Raw genomic sequence first — 21,937 nt, forward strand, 5'->3', positions numbered from 1 at the left:
CCCAATGCTATGTAAGGCAACTAGCATATAGGTGGAAAGGAATTTCCCTCCATTGTGGTACCAGCAACAGTTACTCGTAGGATGTGCAGAACCACCAACAGAGAAAAGAAGGCAAAAAGGGGATGTGGAAGATCCCAAGTGAAGTTGGGAGGGGGGGGGAGAGAAAACAGATAAGAAGATGGGTACAAGGGAAGCAATTTTCTCGGAAGTTCTCTTGACAAGTACTGAAACTGGAGGCTTTTAAGAAAATTAAGTAGCTGGGTGAGATAAGATCAGGGCTGCTTTTCATAGATGAGCAACTGATTACAAGATAAGACACAAAGGGCAAGGATCTGTGGTCCATTTTCATCCTGGAGAGAAGTAAACAATGGAGTGTTCAATAGTAACTGAGAAAAAAAGACGGGCATTTAAGCAGAGGTTTGGGCAGGGTTAGGGGACGCCTGCAGTTGATACTCAAGACCATTTAAGTCTAAAGCAGGCTACTGGGAGGATTTCCCAAAGGATCCCATAAAATTGGGAAAAGATACAATGAAATGGGAGATTAAATTTAATGCCAGCAAGTGCAAAGTGAGGCATCCTGGGAAAAGCAACCCTTATTTTTGGGCTAAGAGTTATGATGTGTAAGGTTGCTCCCACTGAGGAAAGAGATTTAAGGGAGTCCTTGTGGCTAGCTCCCGGAAAACACCAGATCAATGGGCTGCAGTTGTCAAAAGGCAGCCGAGATGTTAGGAGCAATTATGAAAGGGATAGAAAACGAATAATACAGAAAATAGCTTCAGCACTTTTCTATAAGCCAATGGCATGCGCATACAAGGGGTGCCCATGCACAGCTTTGGTAACCCCTTACCTACGAAAAAAGGAGGAAAGAAAGGTAGGAAGAAAAGACACAGCAGAACTGGAAAAGATTCAGCACACAGACAGGCTGAATCAAAACAGTCAGGGGAGGCAACATTTCCATACCGCAGAAGATGCAATAATAATATTAGGACATCAATTTATAAAGGAGACAAAGACAGAGGATGAAACTGCTACAAGATAATTAACAGAGGAGACAAAGTAGGGAAAGGAGTACCTTGAAGTGGAACAAGTTTGGCAAGGCTTTGATCTTTCAGACACAATGAGGAAGGAGCAGCTAAGTACCCTTTAACACACATCAATCGGGAATAATAGAAGATAAGTCAAGAGAGGGATGGAGGTGTCACAATGTGTCCCAGTGACCCAGGGAAGCAAGGCTTACATGCACTTTGGCATTTTCAAGATCCACCAGGTTTCTGAATTTTAGCGTCAAGACATGCATTTTTTAAAAAATTCAATACAAGGTGTATATTTCCAGAAGAGCAGCAGTGTTCATAGGTGCCAGCTCATAGGGGTTGAGGGCCCCAAACATACAATATTCGCCCCAAACATACAATATTTGAGGTACCCCCCAGTTGATGGGCATTGTTCCTGCAAGAAAGCACCGGGAATACAGCTGCCGCCCAGCACTTGCTCACCCTATTCAGCTTTCCTCCCCCTCTGACCCACTGGAGCTCTGTTGGGGCTTAGGGAAGACCGGGCATGAGCCAAGGGGGCTGGATGTGCCGGCTCTCAGTCATAGCTCTTGTAAACACGGGGTTTAATTGTTCGGGGGGGTTTTTTAGTATGTTATTTTAATGTGCTCTGTTTGAAATGCTGTTTCCACTTCTAAAGTTTTAAACTGTGTATATATATCATGTATATGTTGTATACATTTTGAGGTGGGGCCTCTCACACAAGCACGTGCAAAATAGCCATTGGCTGGCCAGCCAGTTGGGAAAAGGAGGTGGTTGCTCTCTGTTGACACCTTGCAGGGCCACAAGAAGGTGGCTTCAGAAGGAGGCCGTGATGGCTATTGCTGCTGCTGTATAACACCTGCCTCCACCTCCCTTCCTCTCCTCGGCCCTAAACCATGGGCTTTCCGCATCTGCCAACCCTGAGGGAGATCTCAGCATGTGTCCTGCCACCAGTGGGAAGTGGAGAGCGAGGGCTGTGTCCTCCTCCTCCTGGCCCATGGCAGAGGCTGAGAGTGAGAGAGCTTGCCAGAGTGTTCGGCTCCACCCTCTGGTTCCTCCCAAAACACAACATGTCGTGCGTCACACATGTGACATCATGCGCGCGATGTCGGCCCCCTCAATCGTTGGCGCCTCTGGCAGTGCTAGTCTTTAAGATGTCATAAGACTCTCACTACATATTTATTAATTATATATAATATTTCTTAGCCTGCTCTTCATCACCACAGGGAATCCCAGAATGGGGTACAAGACTTAAGATAAAAATATATATGGTAAGGACATACAGTACAATAAACAAGATCGGGTGTAGGAAGTGTAATCCTGAGTGGGCAATCACATGTATCTTCCAATTTGGGATTGCTTTGTGCATCTGATGAAGTGGACTGTAGTCCACAAAAGCTTTTGTCTGGGGTCCTCAATGTGACGCTTGTGGGGAGTATGGCATCCTGATACACACACCCCATCAGTGCCCACCAAAGCTCCTTGCCCTTCCCAATCTTTAGGCAGTATTCAACTAAGGAACTCTATCAGTGGGAACCCTGCATGTGGTAAGCTGCAATGCTTGCATAGATAGAACATTCATCACTGAGCGGCACAATTCCACCCTTTCTATTTTAAATTGAGACTTATTTATTTGAGTTGTTGTTGTTGGGTGTGTGTCCCTGTTTTTTCATTTGTATTTTATTCATTCTGGGGTGTGTGTAGCTGTTCTGCCTGGTTGTTTTGTGAGGGTCTTTGAGCACTGTTAGTTTCTCTACTATGAAATTAGTATTTTGTGGTGCCTACATCTGTTTCTTAGATCTCCAAATGTGCCCCAAGCCCAGAAAGATTGCCCCCCAGCTTATGTCATAATAAATGTGCAAATCTTCTAGGTGCCACAATATTTTTATAATTTTCATAATTCCTGAGATGATGGTAATCAGTTTTCATTTAATTTTTATTCTATTTGAGCAAGAACTCCATTAATCCCAAGAGCTTACACACCTCCCAGATGGTCTAACCAAGCAATGAGATTCCCCCTCTATGTTTTCCATTGCTGTGAAATACTTTGTACAATACAAAAGGCAGCAAACTATGAGATGATGTAAAGAGGCGGCAGTCTTAAAGGAAACAAAAGGCAGGAATTTTCACACACATTTAACTTTAAAAATAAAGAAACCATCCAACCCTATAACCAAAAACAAACAAACTGTGAAGCTCACTTGTGAAGGGAATAACAATTTAAAAACCCAGTGAATGAGTTCCAATTGATACAACACATTCACAGGACAACTAACATTACTGAGAAATGACAGATATTGTTTTTAGGGAGGGAAGGGACAGAGAGAGGGCAGGGATTTGCTCAGAAAGCTTTGACGAGCAACACGGGAATGTCAAGGCTGGGCACTGTTGCAGATGGGACACCTGCTTGAACAGACATGGATCTAAAAGTGATTCTGTTTCTACCACTTTTTTTTTTTTTTTTTGGCAGTATGGGCTCATATCCCTTGCAACTTCCATTCCTATCAGCACTGTGCAGCTCTTCAGCCATGCAAGCCAAGCCATTCACATGCTGGACGGGTCACTGAGCTGCTGTTCAGTTCATTAGGAGATCAGATGAGGTGGGATTACAGGTCAAAGCTGGGGAGCTGGGGCAACAATCTCCTTTCCTATCAGACCAGGCTTCTTAATGCAACGAGGGCAAATCCCACACTCATTCTGCATAGGTGGGAGAACCTGGGTGGAACTGGAGCAGCTTCCCTGCCCCCTCACTGGTGAGTTTGCTCCATCTTGTTGTTTCCCTTCACCTCGCCTTCTCAGTTCCTTCCAGGAAAGGCTCACATTTAACATAGAGCTTCCAACAGTTTCCACAGCCCTGTTCCCCATCCCTGCCCTGCACACAAATGCTCACTGGAGTAAACTGCGTAACATGTACAAAAGTAAACCTGATTTGTATAATTACATTGCCTCGTCCCCTCCTTTGAGCAGGTAGGATCACAAGAAGGGGGGGGGGAGAGAGAGAGAGAGAGAGAGAGATCATGAGAAAATTCGTGTGGTGTTGTGGCTAGAATTTTGGATTACAACAGGGAGGTCTAGATTCAAATCCCCACTAAGCCATGAACCTTACTAGGTGACCTTAGGGCAGTCATTCACATTCCCCCTCCCTTCCCTCCCTCCCTCCCTCTCTCTCTCTCTCTCTTTCAGCATAGTGTTCTTGGGAAGATAAACTGGGGGTGAGAGAGACCATGTATTATTCTGAGCTCTTTGTAGGAAAGGTGATATAAAAATGTAATAAATAAATGCATAAATGCATACAACGGAGCATTGCCTGAAGGCAGATACATGATGCAGCCACCTTGCTGAAGCGCAGCAGGCCTAGGTAAATTGTTGACATGGGGCCCCCAGTGCAGAGCAGAACCATGGACCTCCTTGCAAAAGGTTAAAATGCCCTAGACACAGTTTGACTACAACTCTTACCTATCCTCTCCATTGGCCATGTTGGCTGGGGCTAATTTGAGTTGGGAGTCCAATACCATATGGAGGGCATCACATTAACTATCCCTGCACCAAAGTTTAAGTCAGAATCAAGCCAACCACACTAGCAATTCGTTTTTCTTTTTTCTTTAAAAAACAACAACCTGTACTTGGAAACACAAATACAAAGCTAATATATTGTCTAATTTGGCCTTCATGGGCCACCTGCTCCCACACCAGCCTGTCCATGTCCTAAAATCTGACAAAGAGAACCTTGTGTCCAGACTATGGTGGAGGCTCAGCTGACGGGGACTAGAAAAAAGGCCTTCCCTTGTGACTAAACCTAACTTGTGGAACTCTTTGCCCTGGGAGACTCAGCTTTCTGGTTTGCTCACACATTTGCTTCGATTATTTATTTAAATCCATTTATAAACCACAAAATAGTTTACAAAATCTCTAAGGAGTGATTAAACAGATAAAAGAGAGCCTTTGGCTGAATACTTATCTGTTGAATTTCTCTCTCTCTCTCTCTCTCTCTCTCTCTCTCTCTCACACACACACACACACACACAGTATTTTTAATGTTTGATTTTATTTGTTGTTAGCTGCTGAGTGGTGCGTAGGCACCAAAAGGGCAGGACAGAAATTTCCGTATAAATAAATAACGATAATAATACATCTCTATCTCATGCCCGCTTTGTTCAGTATTTGCTGCATATGAAGCTTCCTTCAGCTGACTGTAAATGTCACAATCAGGTCATGAAGACACAAAACCATTACTCTGATTCTTGGAGCTGTCTGTATTGCTTCTCTAATCGGTGTTCGAGGGGCAATGTATTAAAAAAGCCTCCCCTAGCAGCCTGTGGCCAGGCTCCAGGTATTCTTAGAATCATAGAATTACAGGACTGTAGAGTTGGAAGTAACCATAAGGGTTATCTAGTCCAACCCCCTGAAACACAGTAATCTTCTGCCCAACGTGTGGCTTGAACCCACAACCCTCAGCCCCAGCCAGCATGGTCAATGGCCTGGAATGATGAGAATTGTAGTCCCACAACCCCTGGAGGGCACTGGGTTGGGGAAGGCTGTTAAACATATGCACAAAATGCTGCTGGACCTTTTGTTTCCTGGGTACACCCAAGCTGTTGTCCTTTCACAAAACATGATTGCCATTAGGGCTCTGTGAGCATGTAGGAACGTGTTGTGTGCGTGTGCTTCTTCCTCTACTGCCCTCCACTGCAGAGGCACTAAATATGGGCTGCCAAAGAGGCAGAGACTCTTGGAGCCCAACACAAGCTCAATGCAGAACGGCAAGGGGACAACCCAGGCTCCCTCCCTCTCTCATTTGCTAGGCCTGACTTGACCTTTTGGCCCTTTGTTATCTCAGTGCTGCACGCGTGTTGGGAGTCTCAGGCGGTCTGCGGTTTAGAAAGGGGGAAACACAGTTTTAAACAATTATTGTTTTTTCCACCTGACTGGCTGCAAACTTGTTAATTTCCCCCCTTTAATGTGTGAAAGCGGAGACGGCAGCTGCATGGAAATGAGTCGCCCTCTTATCCCCAGGCCCTGGCTGGCGTTCAGAGTATGCTGGCCTCTAGCGTAATCAGGGCCTTCTATAAATAAAGCCCAATATCTCATCAATGGCAGAGCAGCCGTGCTTTATAGAGTCGTCTGACATAAAACCGTCCCTCTTTACGGCCCTCAAACCATTTGCGTCATTTAGTGCAGCTCTGTAAACCTTCTGTTCTCCACGCTAAACCGTGTGGAGTGCCTAATGGCAGAGGCACTGTCACACAAACCCTGTTCCAGGGAGCTCGGGAACCCCCGGCGTGTAAATATGGTCGCCTCCCACACATCGACGACTGGTGGCACCTGGCACCAGAATATACCCTGACTGTACTGCCAGGAAACCCCCGAGCCCAAAGATTCAGCCCACAGTTGCAGCTGGGAACATCTGGCATACATTCAATCCAATACAGATACACTCTCAGAGAACATCTCTCAATGCCCATTCTTCCCCTCCCCCAAAAAGTGACACGAAGGCTACTCACTCCTCTCTCTGTCAGGTCATAACTCTGTAAATCCCCCTCCATTTTCCTATTTCTTCTTCACTGTCTCGGCATCTATGAGAGCCTGCGACAGCTTCGTCCATTTATTGCCCTCACGCAGTCTGCTAAAAAAAACGGTGGTTCTGTGAAACAGTGGAAGAGGGATGGCTGCTCACACAACTCCTACCGGGCCATTTCCTATGGCTGCTTTTGAGGTGTAATAGTCACCAAAAAATCCCTGGTGTTTTTTTTGAAGTGTGGATTGTAAGCTGCAGATTGCTACTCCTCCTGCAGAACAGGAGATCAACCCTTCGAGCAAATGGGGAACTCGTGGCCTTCCAAAGGTAGTTGGTCATAGATACCACCGGTCACTGGTCAAGGATGATGGGAGCTGGAGTCCAGTTAACTTCTGAAAGGCCACAGGTTCCCCATGCTTGCCTAAAAGGACAGTTTCAGTGGTGACGCTACCCTAGAGAGAGGTCTGTCTGGGGCTTACAATGACATCTTTTCAGCAGTAAACACCTTTTCTCCACCCAGGCTTTCTAACATATTTTAAAAGATTTCGTATTCTGCACCTAAATTTTAACTTAAACCTGGTGTTAATTATATTAAGGTGTGCCCACCGCCTGCCAATACAACGAGCATCTCTTTTATTTGGGGTACATGATGGTATCATTATTATCCTAGCTACTGAAAAAGTCAGTTTTGGATTTAGAGGCAGATCAATTAGGTCATACAAAATCACATACCACTCCCCTACCACAAGACAAGAACAGGGAACAACAGCTCTTCACAAATACTTCTCCTGACATATATGCAAGCCAACATCACCCGTAAGTTGCAGGCTTACACCCACCAATATGGGCATGCATGTACCAGCACAACACCGATCCCTGGCAAAAGGGCCTTTTATATATTCTTGCAGGGGTATAGCTTTACTCAACAGTGCTATGATAAAGTTCGAGAGCCTTGCATCACATATCTGGGGTCAAATTATGTAAGTTTCTCTCATTCCAGGCAGTCAATTTGTGTGACTGATGCCGATCCCTTAAATGTTGATTGCCATTATTACTTTAAACCAGGGATAGGAAACCCCTAGCCCTCCAGTTGTTGTTGGACTACAACTTCCCAGCATCTCTGACTACTGGCCATGCTGGCTGGCTGGGACTGATGGGAGTTTGAAGGCCACAAGTGGAAATGTGAGTTGCTCACCACTGCTGTAAAACCAAAAGGGAATTTGAGTAATATTCCAAACTACAGAGATACTACTTCATCTTAGTCTACCACAGCCAGTGAAGTCTAACTCTATGGCATAGTTCAAACCACAGTCCTCTCTTCCTTTCTGTCCATCAGAGATCAAACCTTGGTTTCCAATCCTGGACAGCAGGACAAGTGCGAATGGCATTTGGATGAAAGGACAACTGTGACATGGCACAAACCAAAAAGGGAAGGAACCCTGAAGGGGAAGGGAGAGAAGGGAATGTGCAAACACCATTATACTTCAAAGTCATGGTTTAGTTTTACACTACCAGAACAACCAAGAAAACCAACCATGGAAACACACTTTGTTCCATGCAAGGAAACAGAGTTCCACGTGGATGCTCCACCTCACCTTAGAGATAGTTCACATGGGCTCGCTTATAATTCAGAAACTACAACATCTAGTGATGCCTCACTTGCATGAAACAACCACGACCACAGACAAAGCTTTCATATCGCTGACTTGACATTGCCTCAAGACACTATATCCTTCAACGGAGGCAGTTCACACATTTAGTTGTAAGGATGTGTGAATCAACCCTTTCCGCTTACAGTTTATGAAAGTGAAGGGTGGGTGGGAATTTATGGCTGGAGGTGTTGTAGGATTCTGCCCCATTTAAGCTCTTCCAGGTCTGGTCAGGCTGATGAGGATGCACACAATTCTTTCTTCAATCAAGCTGGCAGCTCCGGAGCTACTAATCCCCATATGGCAGAGCCAGGCCCTTCGGGCATGCTCAGGGCACTTGCCACTGAATCTTCCAGAGCAGGAAGGAAAAAGGGGGAGGGAAGCAGGTAGTGGAGCTGTAGACTTTCCAGAGTCACAGTGTTTGGCTTGGCCTCTTATATCACAGGGACTATGACCTCCCTCCTTTTTAAAAAACAAAAACAAATCCTAACGCTTTGTTTAGTAGGCTGTCACTTTGCTATATAGCAGGCTATTCTGTTTTATTTGGAATAAGCTTTCTAATTCACCTGATGATGAATTCAGTGTAACTTGAAAGCTTGCCTACTGCTACACCAACAAAGGTTGGCATTTTTTCTCTTTTTTAAAAGCAGATTTTGCCTTAATATTTATCAATATTCTCAGAGAGCAGGACTGCAACAACTGTCCATCCTTTTATGGCATTTGCCGTGTGCTAGCTGACAAAGGAGGAGATGCAAGGACAGTATCTCTGTGTCCTGGAGCCCTGACCTCGAAAAGCACCCAGCTGCCAGGAAAAACAGAGCAGCTATGCACTCCTCTGGCAGCTTGAAAGAGACTCCGTCTGTGTGAGAAACCAGTGTCTGTGAGCAAGCATGCTGCTCTGTTAAAGAAAGATCAGGCTTGTAAGTGATCCAGAGAGAGATCTGGGGGTATTTATGTTGCTCCAAGGCCACTCTTGGTTCCACAAAGCATTTATTTGGGCTGAAAGAGCCCAGCAGGAACACTTCTCTCAATGTATAAAGATGATGGCTCCTAGAGGCATTTTCCAGACTTGCTAGGATTGTTGTTTTATGGGAATAGCAGGGCTTGAGAGAGGGAGGGGTTTTCCAAAGCAGACAGGGAGCACACTTGTGGCCCTTCTCTCTATCTCCTATGTCTAGGGCAAAGGAAAGGATTGGTAAATGGAAGTAAATGGAAGACCATCCGGAATGAATTGCAGGAAAGAGATTCCTCAGCCCAGCAGCCCTAACCCAATTCCTTGGTCCGCTGTGAACCCAGAGGATGGAGCCTGATGATATTCCTGTAGGAAGCCCAACACTATCTCTATAGGCAATGGAAAAAAATCCCAGAGCGGGAACAGTTAAGACTTCAACAAAGAAAAGCCTCTAAAGGATTCTGAGCAGTTTATCCCACTTGCAGGGGGCAAGTCCCAAAGTATATTTTCCATCAGAGAGGGATCTTGCTGCAGATTAGCAGGGATCAAGCAAGGGATCTTCTCAGAGCTGTCCCAAGCTCAGCTGCTTTCTGGTCACATGCTCCTTTTGGCTGCTGTGTCCTCCCTTCTTATCTTTTGTCCCCTGTAACTGAAGGAGTTGCTTCTCCACAGAAATGGAAACTATGCTCCAGTCTCAAAGCCACAGTGAGGAAAGCAGAGTCAGGGGCACAAGGCTCCAAACCAGAGGGTTACGTTGTTTCTTGGCACGAGTGTATAGGCAGACCCGGGTACATACATACACCTGCTGCCCTCATGTGCCGAGCGGGAAGAGTGGCTTGAAGGATGCTTCTTGGGCCCAGCGCTCATGCATACCCTGACAGTATTACAGACAGGCTTATTAAGTGTGTAATATTAAATTAACCCAGATAAGAGCGTAAGAGCTTTTAAAGTCAATTCATTAAATATAATTATGAAGATAGCTTTTTTATGCGTGGCAGCAATCTGATCTCAATCACGGCGACGGTGCCGAGCCTGCTGGCCCCCACGGCATCTCTGCTCCCAACTGCGACTGCTCTTGGGCTGTGCCACCATTCCCAGGCAAGCGAGATCGCTCTACACTGACACCCTCCCCAAGCCCTGGTGTTAGCGGAGTGGGGTGTCAGTAACATTTAATGACCAGACCAGGCCCTCCTATCTGATCCGGGGTTGTTGTCGGCCTCCCTTAATATTCATGGGCTGCTTGCTCCCTTTCTGACTCAAGTCTACCTGACACTCCATTGTTGCTATCCCAGGCTTGACTTTCTCCAAGTGTGGCTGACTTCTTATTCATTCTGGGATGAAATCTGAAGCAGATGGGGGAGAGACAATGAGCAATGCTATCTTATCTCTCTTGGTGGGTGGGTAGGGATAAAGACTTGGATTCCTGCCCAACGGGGCCTACTTTGACTCATCATACACACACCCTGGATGAAGAATGCCCCCGCATTTCCATCTAACTGCTTCCTTCTCTCTCACTGCCCTCCTCCCCACCCCCACAGGAGTTAATGAGGCTTTCCGCTCTCCCAAGGCTGCTTGCGCTCCTGCCCCAGTTAATTAACTGCTCCTGGGAAACAATTAATATCTGTCAGGAGATGTGGGGTCCATGCCAGCCACTCTGCCAAGTTTTCACTCAGCAGCGATTGGGGGGACAGAACAGGGGAGCCCAGCCAGTCCCATACACCTTGAAGGTCAGACTCTAGAGACAGCTCTCTACCCTGCAGATAGCATGCTTTTGCTGATGCTAAACTGGGGGCAGGGGGGGGTACCAACAAGGCTTGGTCAAGGATATTGTATCTCTTAAGTGGGCCCAGCAGAGCCTTGAGGATGTTGTGACACTCAGCCTCTGCCTATTGCCCATGGCAACCGGTTCTCTTGCAGGTCCAGAAAGAGGCATAGGCTCTCAGCCAATTGTAGCAGCAAACACAACTACGGTTAGGTTGCCCTTTGCCTTGTGATATGTAGAAGTGCAGACTATGGAAACAACCAAAGAGTGGGAGATCAGCCTGAGTCACCCTCTGGCTTCCCGGCTTCCAAATCCATCTAATCAAAGGAAGCCCAAAATGATGATAATGATGGTGATGATCATTAATTTATTAATTGTCTTCTATACAACCATCTTAAGGCGATGCACAATAAAAACCATTTAAAACAGTTAAAAGCATGCCAAAAAAGAAAGAAAGAAAATCCCTCAGGAAATACATTTAAAACAAAACTGACACCATACGGAAATAAAGACTCATGGCAAATACCCCTTTATCCAGCTGGGAAAAGCTGTTGGAACAAAAATGTCCTCCATTGTTTCCAGAAAGTGAAGAGACTGGGCACCTGTTGTATCTCTACAGGAATGCTATTCCACAGAACAAGGGCAGCCCCATTAATTACGCTTAGGTAGCATAGATGCGGGTTTTGCATCCAACCAAAGACTACTCCAGATATACTGGATCCTGACAAAATGGACCTGTCTATTCCTGTCCAAGTGACCGACACTGAGAGTCATACACAATGTTAGTATTTTAGGGCTTGTTTGCCCAAGAGGTATAGGTAAGGTTTGAAGATGCTCTGTTAGCGGTCTTACTGCAAGTCAAAAAGAGGTTTGGATTGTCAGGTTCTCCTGGGCAGAGCCTGAACCAAGAGCTGATGTCAGGGATGGGGGAACCTGCAGCCCTCTAGATGTTGTTGGCCTCCAACTCCCATCAGTCCTGGCCAGTATGGCCATTGATCAGGGATTATGGGAACTGGAGTCTACCAATATCAGGAGAGTGACAGGTTCATCATCTCTGGCTGGAGTACCTTCACAAAGAGTCTGCTTGTGCTAGGGACATGCGAAACAACTTCTGGGTTGGCAGGACGGAGAAAGCATCACTGAAACCAAAAAGACGCCAAAATTGGGGGACATTGTATCTACAGAAGGTATGCTTTCTGCAATTTGTGGAGTCACAAAAAGGGCCAAATCATCCAGGAAAGACTCAGAGCAGCAAGCATACCCTGCCAAGAAAGTAGCTTTGCACAGAACCAGAATTGATTGGTTGAATGGAGAAAGGGGTGCAGAGGCCTGGAGGCTGCATCGGCTCCTGGGACTGGTTACTTATTCAGATGCTTTGGACACAGATTCCCTCTCATTGCTGGTTGCTTATTAGCATTTTCCAGCCCGCGGGCAGCTCTGATGGATGGAGCACAGCATCGGCCTCCTCTCACTGCAGAGCCAAGGCCAACAACCCTTCTGCGGCTACAGCTCCACTCTGATCCCTTTCGCTACCCTTTCCCCCATGCCAGAGCAGCTAGCGGCTTTGGAACAGAAAAGTTACACAGCCTCCAGATCCCAGGAACAGGGATGGGTGGCTTCTCCTGCTCTTCCATGTTGCAAAGTAGCAGAGCATGTGGGTTAACAGATTGGTCTGTCCTTGGGAAAACCCCACAATAGGTAGAGGGATTTGGCTTAGGAGGTAAAACTAGAATGGGGTAGGAATTGTGGGGAGTCTACTTGTATACACACCTCTAAGTCATTATCTTGCCAAAGAACAGCACACAAGTGTGACCACCACTCGCTGACTGTACAGTCAATATGACTTGCTTGTGTGAATGAAGTCATTGTAGAAGAAAGACCTTGCATATCACACAAGGCTGAATGAATTGTTTCCAGGCAAGAGACTTCACATGTTCTGAGTATCACCAAGGACTGAATAACCAATGATGTACATTTACGTGTGTGAACAAGCTCAGAGATGTACAAATGACCTTATGGGTGTTCAAAATAAAATTGTTTATGGAAAAGGGGAGGTACATTCCCATCTTCTCACCTTAGAGCAACAGGGTGACTCACAAATTATTGGTTCTAAAATCCACATGGATTTCCAGGCAGTCTATGGGCCCCAGTATGAGCACAAGAAATGAAGAGTCCTGTGACATGCTGAAGGCATATTGTGGCATAAGAAGTTTTTGTGGTCTGCCATCATCAGATGCGTGCATTGCTGCATGCCACACAACTGATGAAGCAGATATTGTGCTGCAACAATTTTTTTAAGTCTGTAAATTGGCATTTAACATTTTTGCTACAACACCCCAAACACAGTGAGCCTTCAGGAATATGTCAGCATTAGCACAAGACAAGATGGTGACCTTGAACCAGTCACTCTCTTGTAACCTAACCTACATCACAGGGTTGCCGTGAGGATACAACGGGTTGGGAAGACTGAGAGAACCACCTATGTTGCCATGAGCTCCTTGGAAGGAAGCAGGAATAGATAACAAAGAAGCAAATCCACAACTCAGTAATAGCTTTGCATTCCGAAGGTCTCAGGTTCAATCCCCAGCAACTCCATATGGGGTTGGGAGAGTCCCCTTGCTTGAAACCCTGGAGAGCTGCTGCCAATCAGTGTAGGCAATACTGAGTTAGAAGAACCAAGTCTCTGACTTGGTACAAGACAGCTTCCTATGTTGCTAAGCAAACATCAAATTGGATGGGATACGGAGATGTCATCTGCAACAGATGCAGACACCACTCTGTGCTGGCTTTGGGGCTAGCAAGGGAACTCTAGAGAAGAGGCGGTGCAGCCAGCATGAAAAAGCACTGTGGCAATGATAGCTCCTTAAGCCATCAGAGGACAGTACATTTGCTAAGGATGCAATTTGCACTGGGGGTGAAGAGTAAAAGATGGTGGAGAGGCAAGAGGGCTCAAGAAAGGGAGGATGACCCTTGTATGCAAAGGCAGCCCCCAACCCCACCTTTTCCCCTCTGTGAGATGCCAAAATGCATGGCTTGCCAACAAGTCCAAATGCTTGACACGGGCCACATAAATCCAGCCGCTTGTTTAACAAAGCAGAAATTGCCTCTGCCCACTCTTACATCCTTCTGGGATTTGTTCTCTCCTCAGGCGGACCCATGTTCCTTCTGCAGGCAGGAAGCAGGCTATCCTCCCTCTTTCCCCCTCTGCCACCTACCTCCCAACTACAAGCCACCAACACTAGCGGGACTGCCTGGGACTGCCTGCAGCCTCCTTTTCTCACTTCTCTCCATTGTGGGGCTGGGGTTAGGGAAATGGATTGCACGGCTGCCTCTGAACAGTGGTGGCCAGGGAGCTGCACCAATGGGCAGGCAGGAGGTGGCAGGTGGAGGGGGAGGAGGCGCAGGGAACTCATTTACCCAGAGTAAAAATAGGCTGGAAAATGTGACATTTATTAAGTATGATTGTGGAGGAAAGGTCATCGCCAGCCCCAGCACCGAGACGGGGTGCCACTGATTATACAGCTGGGGAAAGAGGCGGCAAAGCCAGGCTGAGCAACAGCAATTTGGGGGAGGGGGTGGTGTGTGTGTGTGTGTGTGTGTGTGTGTGAGTGAGAGAGAGAGAGAGAGAGAGAGAACACACAAGTGTGTTCTTTTGTGTTTCGAGCCCACAGTCTACCAGGCAGGGATCCCTGCTGTGTAGAGCCAGGGATGCCTTAGGATCAACATCTGCCTACACTCTCTAAACCTGGCTCATTCTCACCTCTTAACGCCCTGAGTTCCAGGCAAGGAACCACTTTGGAGAAGCTGAAGCAAAGCAGTTTAGTGCAAGAAGCACCCTCACATCCACAAAGCCCTCTGAAAATGTGGACCTGCAGGAAAGTCCTCTCTTAGGCAGCACTTTTTAATCAGGATCGCAGCCCTTCCTGCTCTCCCCGCACTATCTCATCCACACATCGTCCTCTAATTCTTTGGATGATTTGCAAGACACAACTGCAGCATTTTGATTGTCTGCACACCCACGTCACCTTTCCCTCCACAAACACACACACACACACACACACGACTCCAATCTCCCTACGGGTGGCTACAGCTCGGAGACCTTGTTATTCCCATGGAGAGTTGCCTTCCAAATGCCCCACAAATTCCCCAGGACTGAAGAAAAGAGACTTGATCAGATGGGAAATAGAAACAACAACCAATACTTAGGAACCTTCCCCAGAATGCTCTCCCCCCCCCCCAAAAAAAAAACAACACACACCAGGATGATGAGATTGGCAGCAAGGTATTTAAAATAATAAGAAATAGAGAAGGAGAAGAAGAAGAACCAAAAAACACACCACCTTTGACATCGATTCCAATTTTTTAGAAATGCATTAGCCTCCCCTACAAGTGCTGGAAGAGGAACCCCTGCAGAGCAGGTGCCAGCTGGGTAATTGTTCTTCTGAGTGTGCACACTGGTGTGCCTGAGCATATCCCCCTCCCGTGGATCTGCACAAGCTTCCATTGCCCCCCCTCCTCAGAGCAAAGCCCCTCCCAATAACTTCCTTCTGTCCTCCCTTCATAACCTCTCCATCAACCGCACCTCTTATCCTTGAAAAGCTTTTTGCACCTTGCACTCCTTTACATAAACATATGCGAGAAAGGGCCCAAAATTTTAGGGCCGGCATTGATGGGAAGCTGCAGTCCGCCCTGTAAATAGGGGGCTGTCCCTGGCAGCCCTCTGCTTATGGACAATGGGGTCCAGATCCACTCACAACAGCCAAGGTAGGACAAACTGAGCCACAAAGCATCAGGTCCAGCCCAAGTGGCTGGTTAGGGGTTGCTACTGAGCCTGATGAGTGCCGAAGGAGTTAAGTGCCCATCCCATTTTTGCCCAGAGGCAAGTGCCTGTGACCCCTCCATGCCCCCTCCCCCTGCGCAGATACTGGGGAAGGAAAGGGGCTGAAGCAGAACCTGCCAATCCCTCCCTCCCACCCACCCTGCTCAGCTAGTGCAAGGGAAGGACAAGGCTGCTGGGGAATCTCCTGTCCAGCAGAGGACAAAGAGCCAATTGATTTTCCCTGCACAATTCAAGTGATGGAGGGGGGGGGGGCTGTTCTTGAGCCGAAGGAACAGGGTTCACACACACACACACACACACACACACACACATTCAGCGGCCATCACTGCAGGGAAGGTGGTGGAGGAGCAAGACGTTTCCTGTGTGCATAGCCCACTCCCCAAGGCAAGTCCTCCCACCCACCCCAGCTCCAACAGAGCAGAGGGTGCCCAGGAGTTGGGGCCGGTGCGGGCAGAGGGAGGCTCGCTGCTGCGGCTCAGCAAACGGCCCACCAAGATTTACTACGCTGGCCGGGCTTTACTGCACACGAGATGCTTACGCTGGGGAATCTTCCCGGCGGCCCCTTAATTTGCCGTCCCATAAAGAATGTGGATTTGTGACGCTAAATAGAGGGAGATCATTTACCGAGCGCGGCTCTTACTTACAGGATCTTTAAAGGGGATTCATCATGCGATGCAACGACGCGAGCGGCAGGCAGCTCAGCAGCCGAGGCAAGGGAGAGCAGCCACAGCGAGGGCAGGCGCTGGCGGCAGCTCCTTCCAAAGGAGAACGGTGACTATGTTTGCCTCCTCAGGGGCCCTTCCGAACCACACGGTCACTTAGTCCCTAATTTCTACACACCCACCCACCCTACCCCACCAACGCCCCATTTCCCTTCGTTTTTGTGGATTCCTCAGAATCCAGAGCTGCAGCTGCTGAAACTGGTTAAAATCAGAGATCAGGAATATCCCACGCTACTAACAAAACCGGCCCCAAAGTGAAGATTTAGGTCCTGTTCCCCCACCCCGCTGCCCTTCAAGTGTGCTGCCCCCAAGGGGCCATCGCGGGACATCCCTCCTGAAACCACGCGCATCAAAGGAATGTCTCTGGCGCTGGGTGCCCACTGGAGGGGCATCCCCCATCCATCATCCATCCATAAGCACAGAATTTAGTCCTGGGCCAGAATTTAGCACGCTGGGGGGGGGGGTAAATCTTCCATTTAACAATAAAAAATCAAGTTTCTAGCTCTCCATGAGACAAAAATCTTGTTTGAAAATGTAGGCAATTTCTGGTGAAATTCTGGGGTCCATGACAACTTATGTGGGAGAATTGTGACTGGATTTTCCAACAGTTATTTATTTGCATTTGTTTGCTTGCTTCCTTGATTTTTACTAAAATGCAGTCACAGGGGACTGCCAGTTCCTTCAGCAGTGGGAAGGGAAGGGAGGTGCTTAACCCTTCCTTGCTGCATCATTTTTTTGCTGAAAAATCCTTTCTTCCTGAACTGCTGTTTGTCCTGCGTTTCCCCTTAATGGAGCAAACAGCAGCTGGAGGGGGGCACGTGTGGATCAAGAAAACAACACAGGGGAGGGGAATATTAGACACCCCATCCTGCTGCTCCGAAGAAAAGCCCTGTGTAGCTACATTCCAGTAACAGCAGCAGTCCAGTAACAGCAGCAGCAAAAAGGTTACAAAGTCAAGAGGTGTGCAGTATTACTTAGAGCAGGATTTCCAGGGGTTACAGCTTCATTTGTCCAATATTTACAGACTGCAGAATATTCTCAGTGTTTATTTTGAGCAAAAAAATTGAACTGTGAGTGCAGCACAGACCCACAAAACTTCTCTTGGCATTCTGACACAGCCTGCAAGGGGTTCATGCGACCAAGGACAGCAGACAACCCCTGTCAACTGTGGGGCAGGTTTTGCATAGGGCCCAGGGGAGGTGTGGTGTGCTCCTGGGTCCTGAGCCGTGTATTTCCTCTGGGTCTGCCATACCAGACATGCACCCCCATAGCAGTGTTTGGGACAAGAGAGTACATTTGTGGCAGGCCCCGGAGAGGAAGATGGTCTTTAGATCCACTTGGCGTGTGTGCTCATGCATGGCCCTATCTTCTCTCTTCTCAGCCTCACCTTCTAAGCTTCTCCCTGCCCTGCACCACCCTCCCCCCCACCCGCCCCTCCGCACACAGTGATCAGAAGGCGAAGCAGCCTCCAATGTCCGCAGGAGAGAAGCAGCTCATTTCCAGAGTCATTATGGTCTGAAAAGGGTCCCATCAGGTATTCCGCCCGCTCAGCACATTTATTTCCCCAAACCACAGCGGGGATTTGTGATTTTCAGACTCAATATTAGAGCAAGCGCGGGGCCAGCTCATTCCACCCGGCGGGAAGCCTCCCTGATAGTACAGGCACAGCCATGCCAGAAAAAGTGCCATGAAGAGGAAGGTGGAGTGGTTGCTGTGCCACCCTGGCCGGGACCGTGACAGTGCCACCATGGGCACCAAGCTGGGGGCACAGTCTGCTTGAAAATGGGGAAAGAACGGCATCTCTGAGGATACAAAAGACAAAATCTTGGAACCACCAAGTGTAGCCAGCACTGCCCAGGGAGCTCCCATCTTCTCCAAGCACCTGGAGAGCTTGTGGCAAGCTTTCAGGAACCTGCAAACCCCCAGAGACTGTTGGGCTCCAGCTCCCCTCCACCCCAGAAAGCTGGGCCAATGGTCAGGGATGATGGGAGTCCAACAACACCTGGAGGGCCACAGGTTCCCCATCCCAGACTTACAGCTTTCCTCACGTAACTTACAGGGTTATCCCCTCTTCCTTGTCTCAAGCTACTCTAGCAAGAGAAAAAGAATTGCCCAGACCAGAAGTGGGCATTTCCTTCAGTGCCCGATCTGCTTATCTCCATGCCACTCTTTCCCCTCATATATCTTGCATACAGCGGTATTCCCTGCCTGCATCTTACCTGACGCACTTGGTGTCCCATCACCCATGCTCTAGAGCTGTTCATGGGCCACAAAATCTGCTCTTTGGGGAAGGGCAACAGCTCACTGGCAGAGCATCTGCTTTGCACACAAAAGGTCCCACATCCAATCTCAGGCATCTCCAGGTAGGGCTGGGAAAGACTTCCTCTCTGAAAACCCAGAGAGCTGCTGCCAGTCAGTGTAGACAATACTAAGCTAGGCAGAACAAGTGTCTCAACTCGATATAAGGCAGTTTCCTATATTATTGTACTTTCTCCCACAGTGAAACTTGAGGCACAAACTCAACCTTAGCATAAACATGGGTACCAGCAATGCATTCATTCCAACCAGTGTTTGACGGAAGGGCCTAGAGAACGCAGGAAAGGCACAATGAGTACTCACCACCGTGAAGTTCCCCGCAGAGCAGTTCTCTCCGCTGAAGCTGCAGTTCTTGAGCATGTCCTCAAGCTGGTGCCCAGTGCGGTTGACAATATCGGCCATGTCAGGGTCGGGGTAGAGCAGGTCAGAGGCCTTGTGTCCATCACGGTCCTTGGGCGGCAGCCCAGTCATGTTGGCCAGGTGGAAGATGTCGGCGTCAGTAAGGGCCGAGTGGCGGAAGCGGTTGATGTTGCAGATGGTCACAGCCGGGAATATCATCTTCTGGGTCGCCTCCTCATCCAGGGTGGTGACGTGCGGGTGCTCCAGGTAGAAGAGCGCCGACCGGGCCGCCTGGTACAGGAAGAAGGCCAGAGAGGCCACAAATGCGAGCGCCCAGAGGGCCTGGCGGACCCCCAGCTGCCCTGGGCGGCAAATGTGGCCCAGGCCGTGCAGGGTGCTGGCCCCGGCAAAGGCGGCCAGGTCACGGTGGTGTGGCTGGCTGGGCTCCTCTAGCAAGCTCTCCTTGTCCCCTTCCTCTTTCGCCGCCTGCTTCTCATCCTCCTCTGCAAATTTGATTTTGCAGACAATCTCAATCGGCATCTGTGCTGAGGCACCAGGCAGCACACTACCCCCCCAGCGAGGGGAGGCAGCGGGAGCCTGGGGTGCCCGGCACCGGCCGCTCTCCCCTGGCTGCTGCAGGACGCCCCTAAATTAGTAAGCCCAGCTGAGGAGGTGAAGCAGGACCGGGGAGCCTGGCCCAGCCTCTCGGGAGCTCCCAGACGGAGGGCTCTGCCTCGGTGCCTTGTCTCACTAGTGATCTCCTGGTGCTTCCGTCCGCTTATCTGCACAAGCCCAGCTGTCAGAGCTGCCCGCCTCTGCCGCCGCTCCCTGTGCCGCTGTGTGTGCCGCTGCCGCTCCTCTGCACACCCGGTTAAGACCCCACCAGATACAGGCAGCATTTAGGCATCGTGTGCTAATAAAATCCAGGGGATACTTAATAATTCAAGGCATGTCAACATTATTTCATCCTCAAATAAAAAAATAAAAAAAGAGGGAGAAGGAGGGAGGAAGAAGCGGGGGAAGCTCTCGAAAGACAGGCAAGCGGCAAGGAGGAAGGAAGGAAGGAAGGAAGAGCCGGGCAGCGGGAGCCTCTTCGCTCTCTGGAGCCACCACTCCAAAGTGATGCTGGAGCCACTTGTTTGAATCGCTCGCAAGCTGGCAAAGTCTGTGCCAAGGAAAGGAGGCAGCACAAGGCAGCCTCTGCTGCTGCTCAGGGCTGCTCAAGCTCTTCAGGCAGGGCAGGCTCTCTCTCTCTCTCTGCCACCCACTTCCTCCAAGTGAGTACCCCTTGCTAGTGCCCAAGGCAGCTGCCCATTGACAGCTCCCCGCCTAATTCCTACCTTCCTCCATCTCCGCTGATCTGAAAAACTGCTCGCTAAAGATGCAAAAGGAAAGCAAAGGAAAACGAGAGAGGGGAGGAAAAAGTTGAGAGAGGGAAGAAGACGACAAGAGGACTGCGTTCCTCCCGCGTCGTCGGCTGGTGCTCGGGTCCAACGGGCAGCGACGGCACAACAACCCCTTACACGCACACGCTCTCTCTCACACGCAATACACCCCCCCCCCGCCCGCAGGCTCCAGGGCTGACTAATTGGAGAAGGAGCGGCCAACGAGGGGGAGCGGAAACGAGGAGACGCCCCCTCCTCCCATCGATCCCGCTCCCCACGGAACAAACAAGAGGCAAAAAGTGAAAGGCTTATTGATCGGAGGGAGGGAGGGAGCGCAGCTGCTGGGGATTAGGGCAGGAGCAGGCGTGCGGGGCGCGGGGGTACGGGGTGGGGAGGAGCGGGTCCGGGTGTGTGTGTGTGTGGTGTGTGCTTTCTGGAGGAAAATGAAGGCTGCGCAGCCGGGACCGCGGCACTGCCCAGACCCAGCCTGCAGCGCAGCCGCTTTCCCTGCACCATTGATTCCCTTCAGTCCCGTTTGCTTAGGAGGCAGTTCTAATTGCTTTTGCAAAAGGGTCTGTTTGCCGCCGCCTCCTCCCCGCCCCGCCTGGCCAAGTGGAATCAGGGCCAGGGAAAACCCCCACCGGCAACTGCAGCTGGCGCGGGACCAGGGAGGCCGGGCAGAGGAGGAAGAGGAGGAGGCCTGGGGGTGCCCAGGAGGGAGAGGGGAGGGCGGGGAGCAGTGCGGCCTAGCGGGTGGGGCGGCGGCAACTCTGCCCAGTGGAGGAAGCGCCGGCAGCCCAGGACTCCGGAGAGCCTCAAGCCAGCAAAGTTCTTGCCGGCAAGCCGAAGCCCACGCGCTGCGCTCGCTGCTAAGCCGCCCTCTCGCGGAGCCAGGCCAGCGGCCCACGTCGCTCCGCCGCCGCCGCCGCCGGTGGCTCTCGGCGGCTTCTGGCAGCTGCTCAGCTAGGGAGATCCGGGGGTTGTGCCCGGAGACCCTTCTGCACGCCAAGCGCGTGTTCTCGCAGCTGGGGGGAGGGTGATCCCCAACACCCCCCCCCCAGCTTGGCTGGGGCAAGACCCGTGTCCGACTTCCCTGAGAACGGGATGTTGTTGCTGGGGGCGAGCAGCGGCGGAAAGCGCGCCTTGCGAGGAGACAGGAACCGCGCCGACTCTGGCCGTGGGAAGCCCCGCGGCCCTGCCACCCCCGCCCCGAGGCTCAGCCGGTCACAGCGACCTTCACTCCGCCCGGCCGATGCCAGCGGGCTAATCCGGACCGAGGAGCGCCACGCTCACACGTCTTCGATCCCTGCAATCGACTGGCACGGAATACACACGTCCCTCCCGCGGGTCAATACGGAAGGACAGGTCTCTCCTGGCTGAGCAGCGGGCGCTGATCGATGCCCAGGGCGGAAGGCCAAGGTGGCTC

At 49.8% G+C, this 21,937-nt stretch overlaps 1 protein-coding gene across 5 annotated transcripts in view; it reads right to left on the reverse strand.

Moving 5' to 3' along the window:
* The window catches only part of ASIC4 (acid sensing ion channel subunit family member 4), a 210,281-nt gene that overhangs the window by 72,345 nt on the left and 115,999 nt on the right, over nt 1-21,937 (reverse strand). Inside the window, exon 1 of one of the 5 annotated variants that reach the window (XM_081839319.1) lies at nt 19,091-20,823. The exons of 3 other annotated variants lie outside the window; for them this stretch is intronic. In XM_081839319.1, coding sequence (XP_081695445.1) covers nt 19,091-19,666 — 576 coding nt within the window. In that variant the 5' untranslated portion in view covers nt 19,667-20,823. Of the gene's footprint in view, nt 1-19,090; nt 20,824-21,937 lie in introns of those variants that run through there. One more of the 5 variants, XM_081839323.1, reaches the window with a different exon arrangement.

This window comes from Podarcis erhardii, assembly GCF_964252035.2.
Source record: "Podarcis erhardii genome assembly, chromosome: 1".
In the NCBI taxonomy this organism is placed as follows: Eukaryota; Metazoa; Chordata; class Lepidosauria; order Squamata; family Lacertidae; genus Podarcis; species Podarcis erhardii.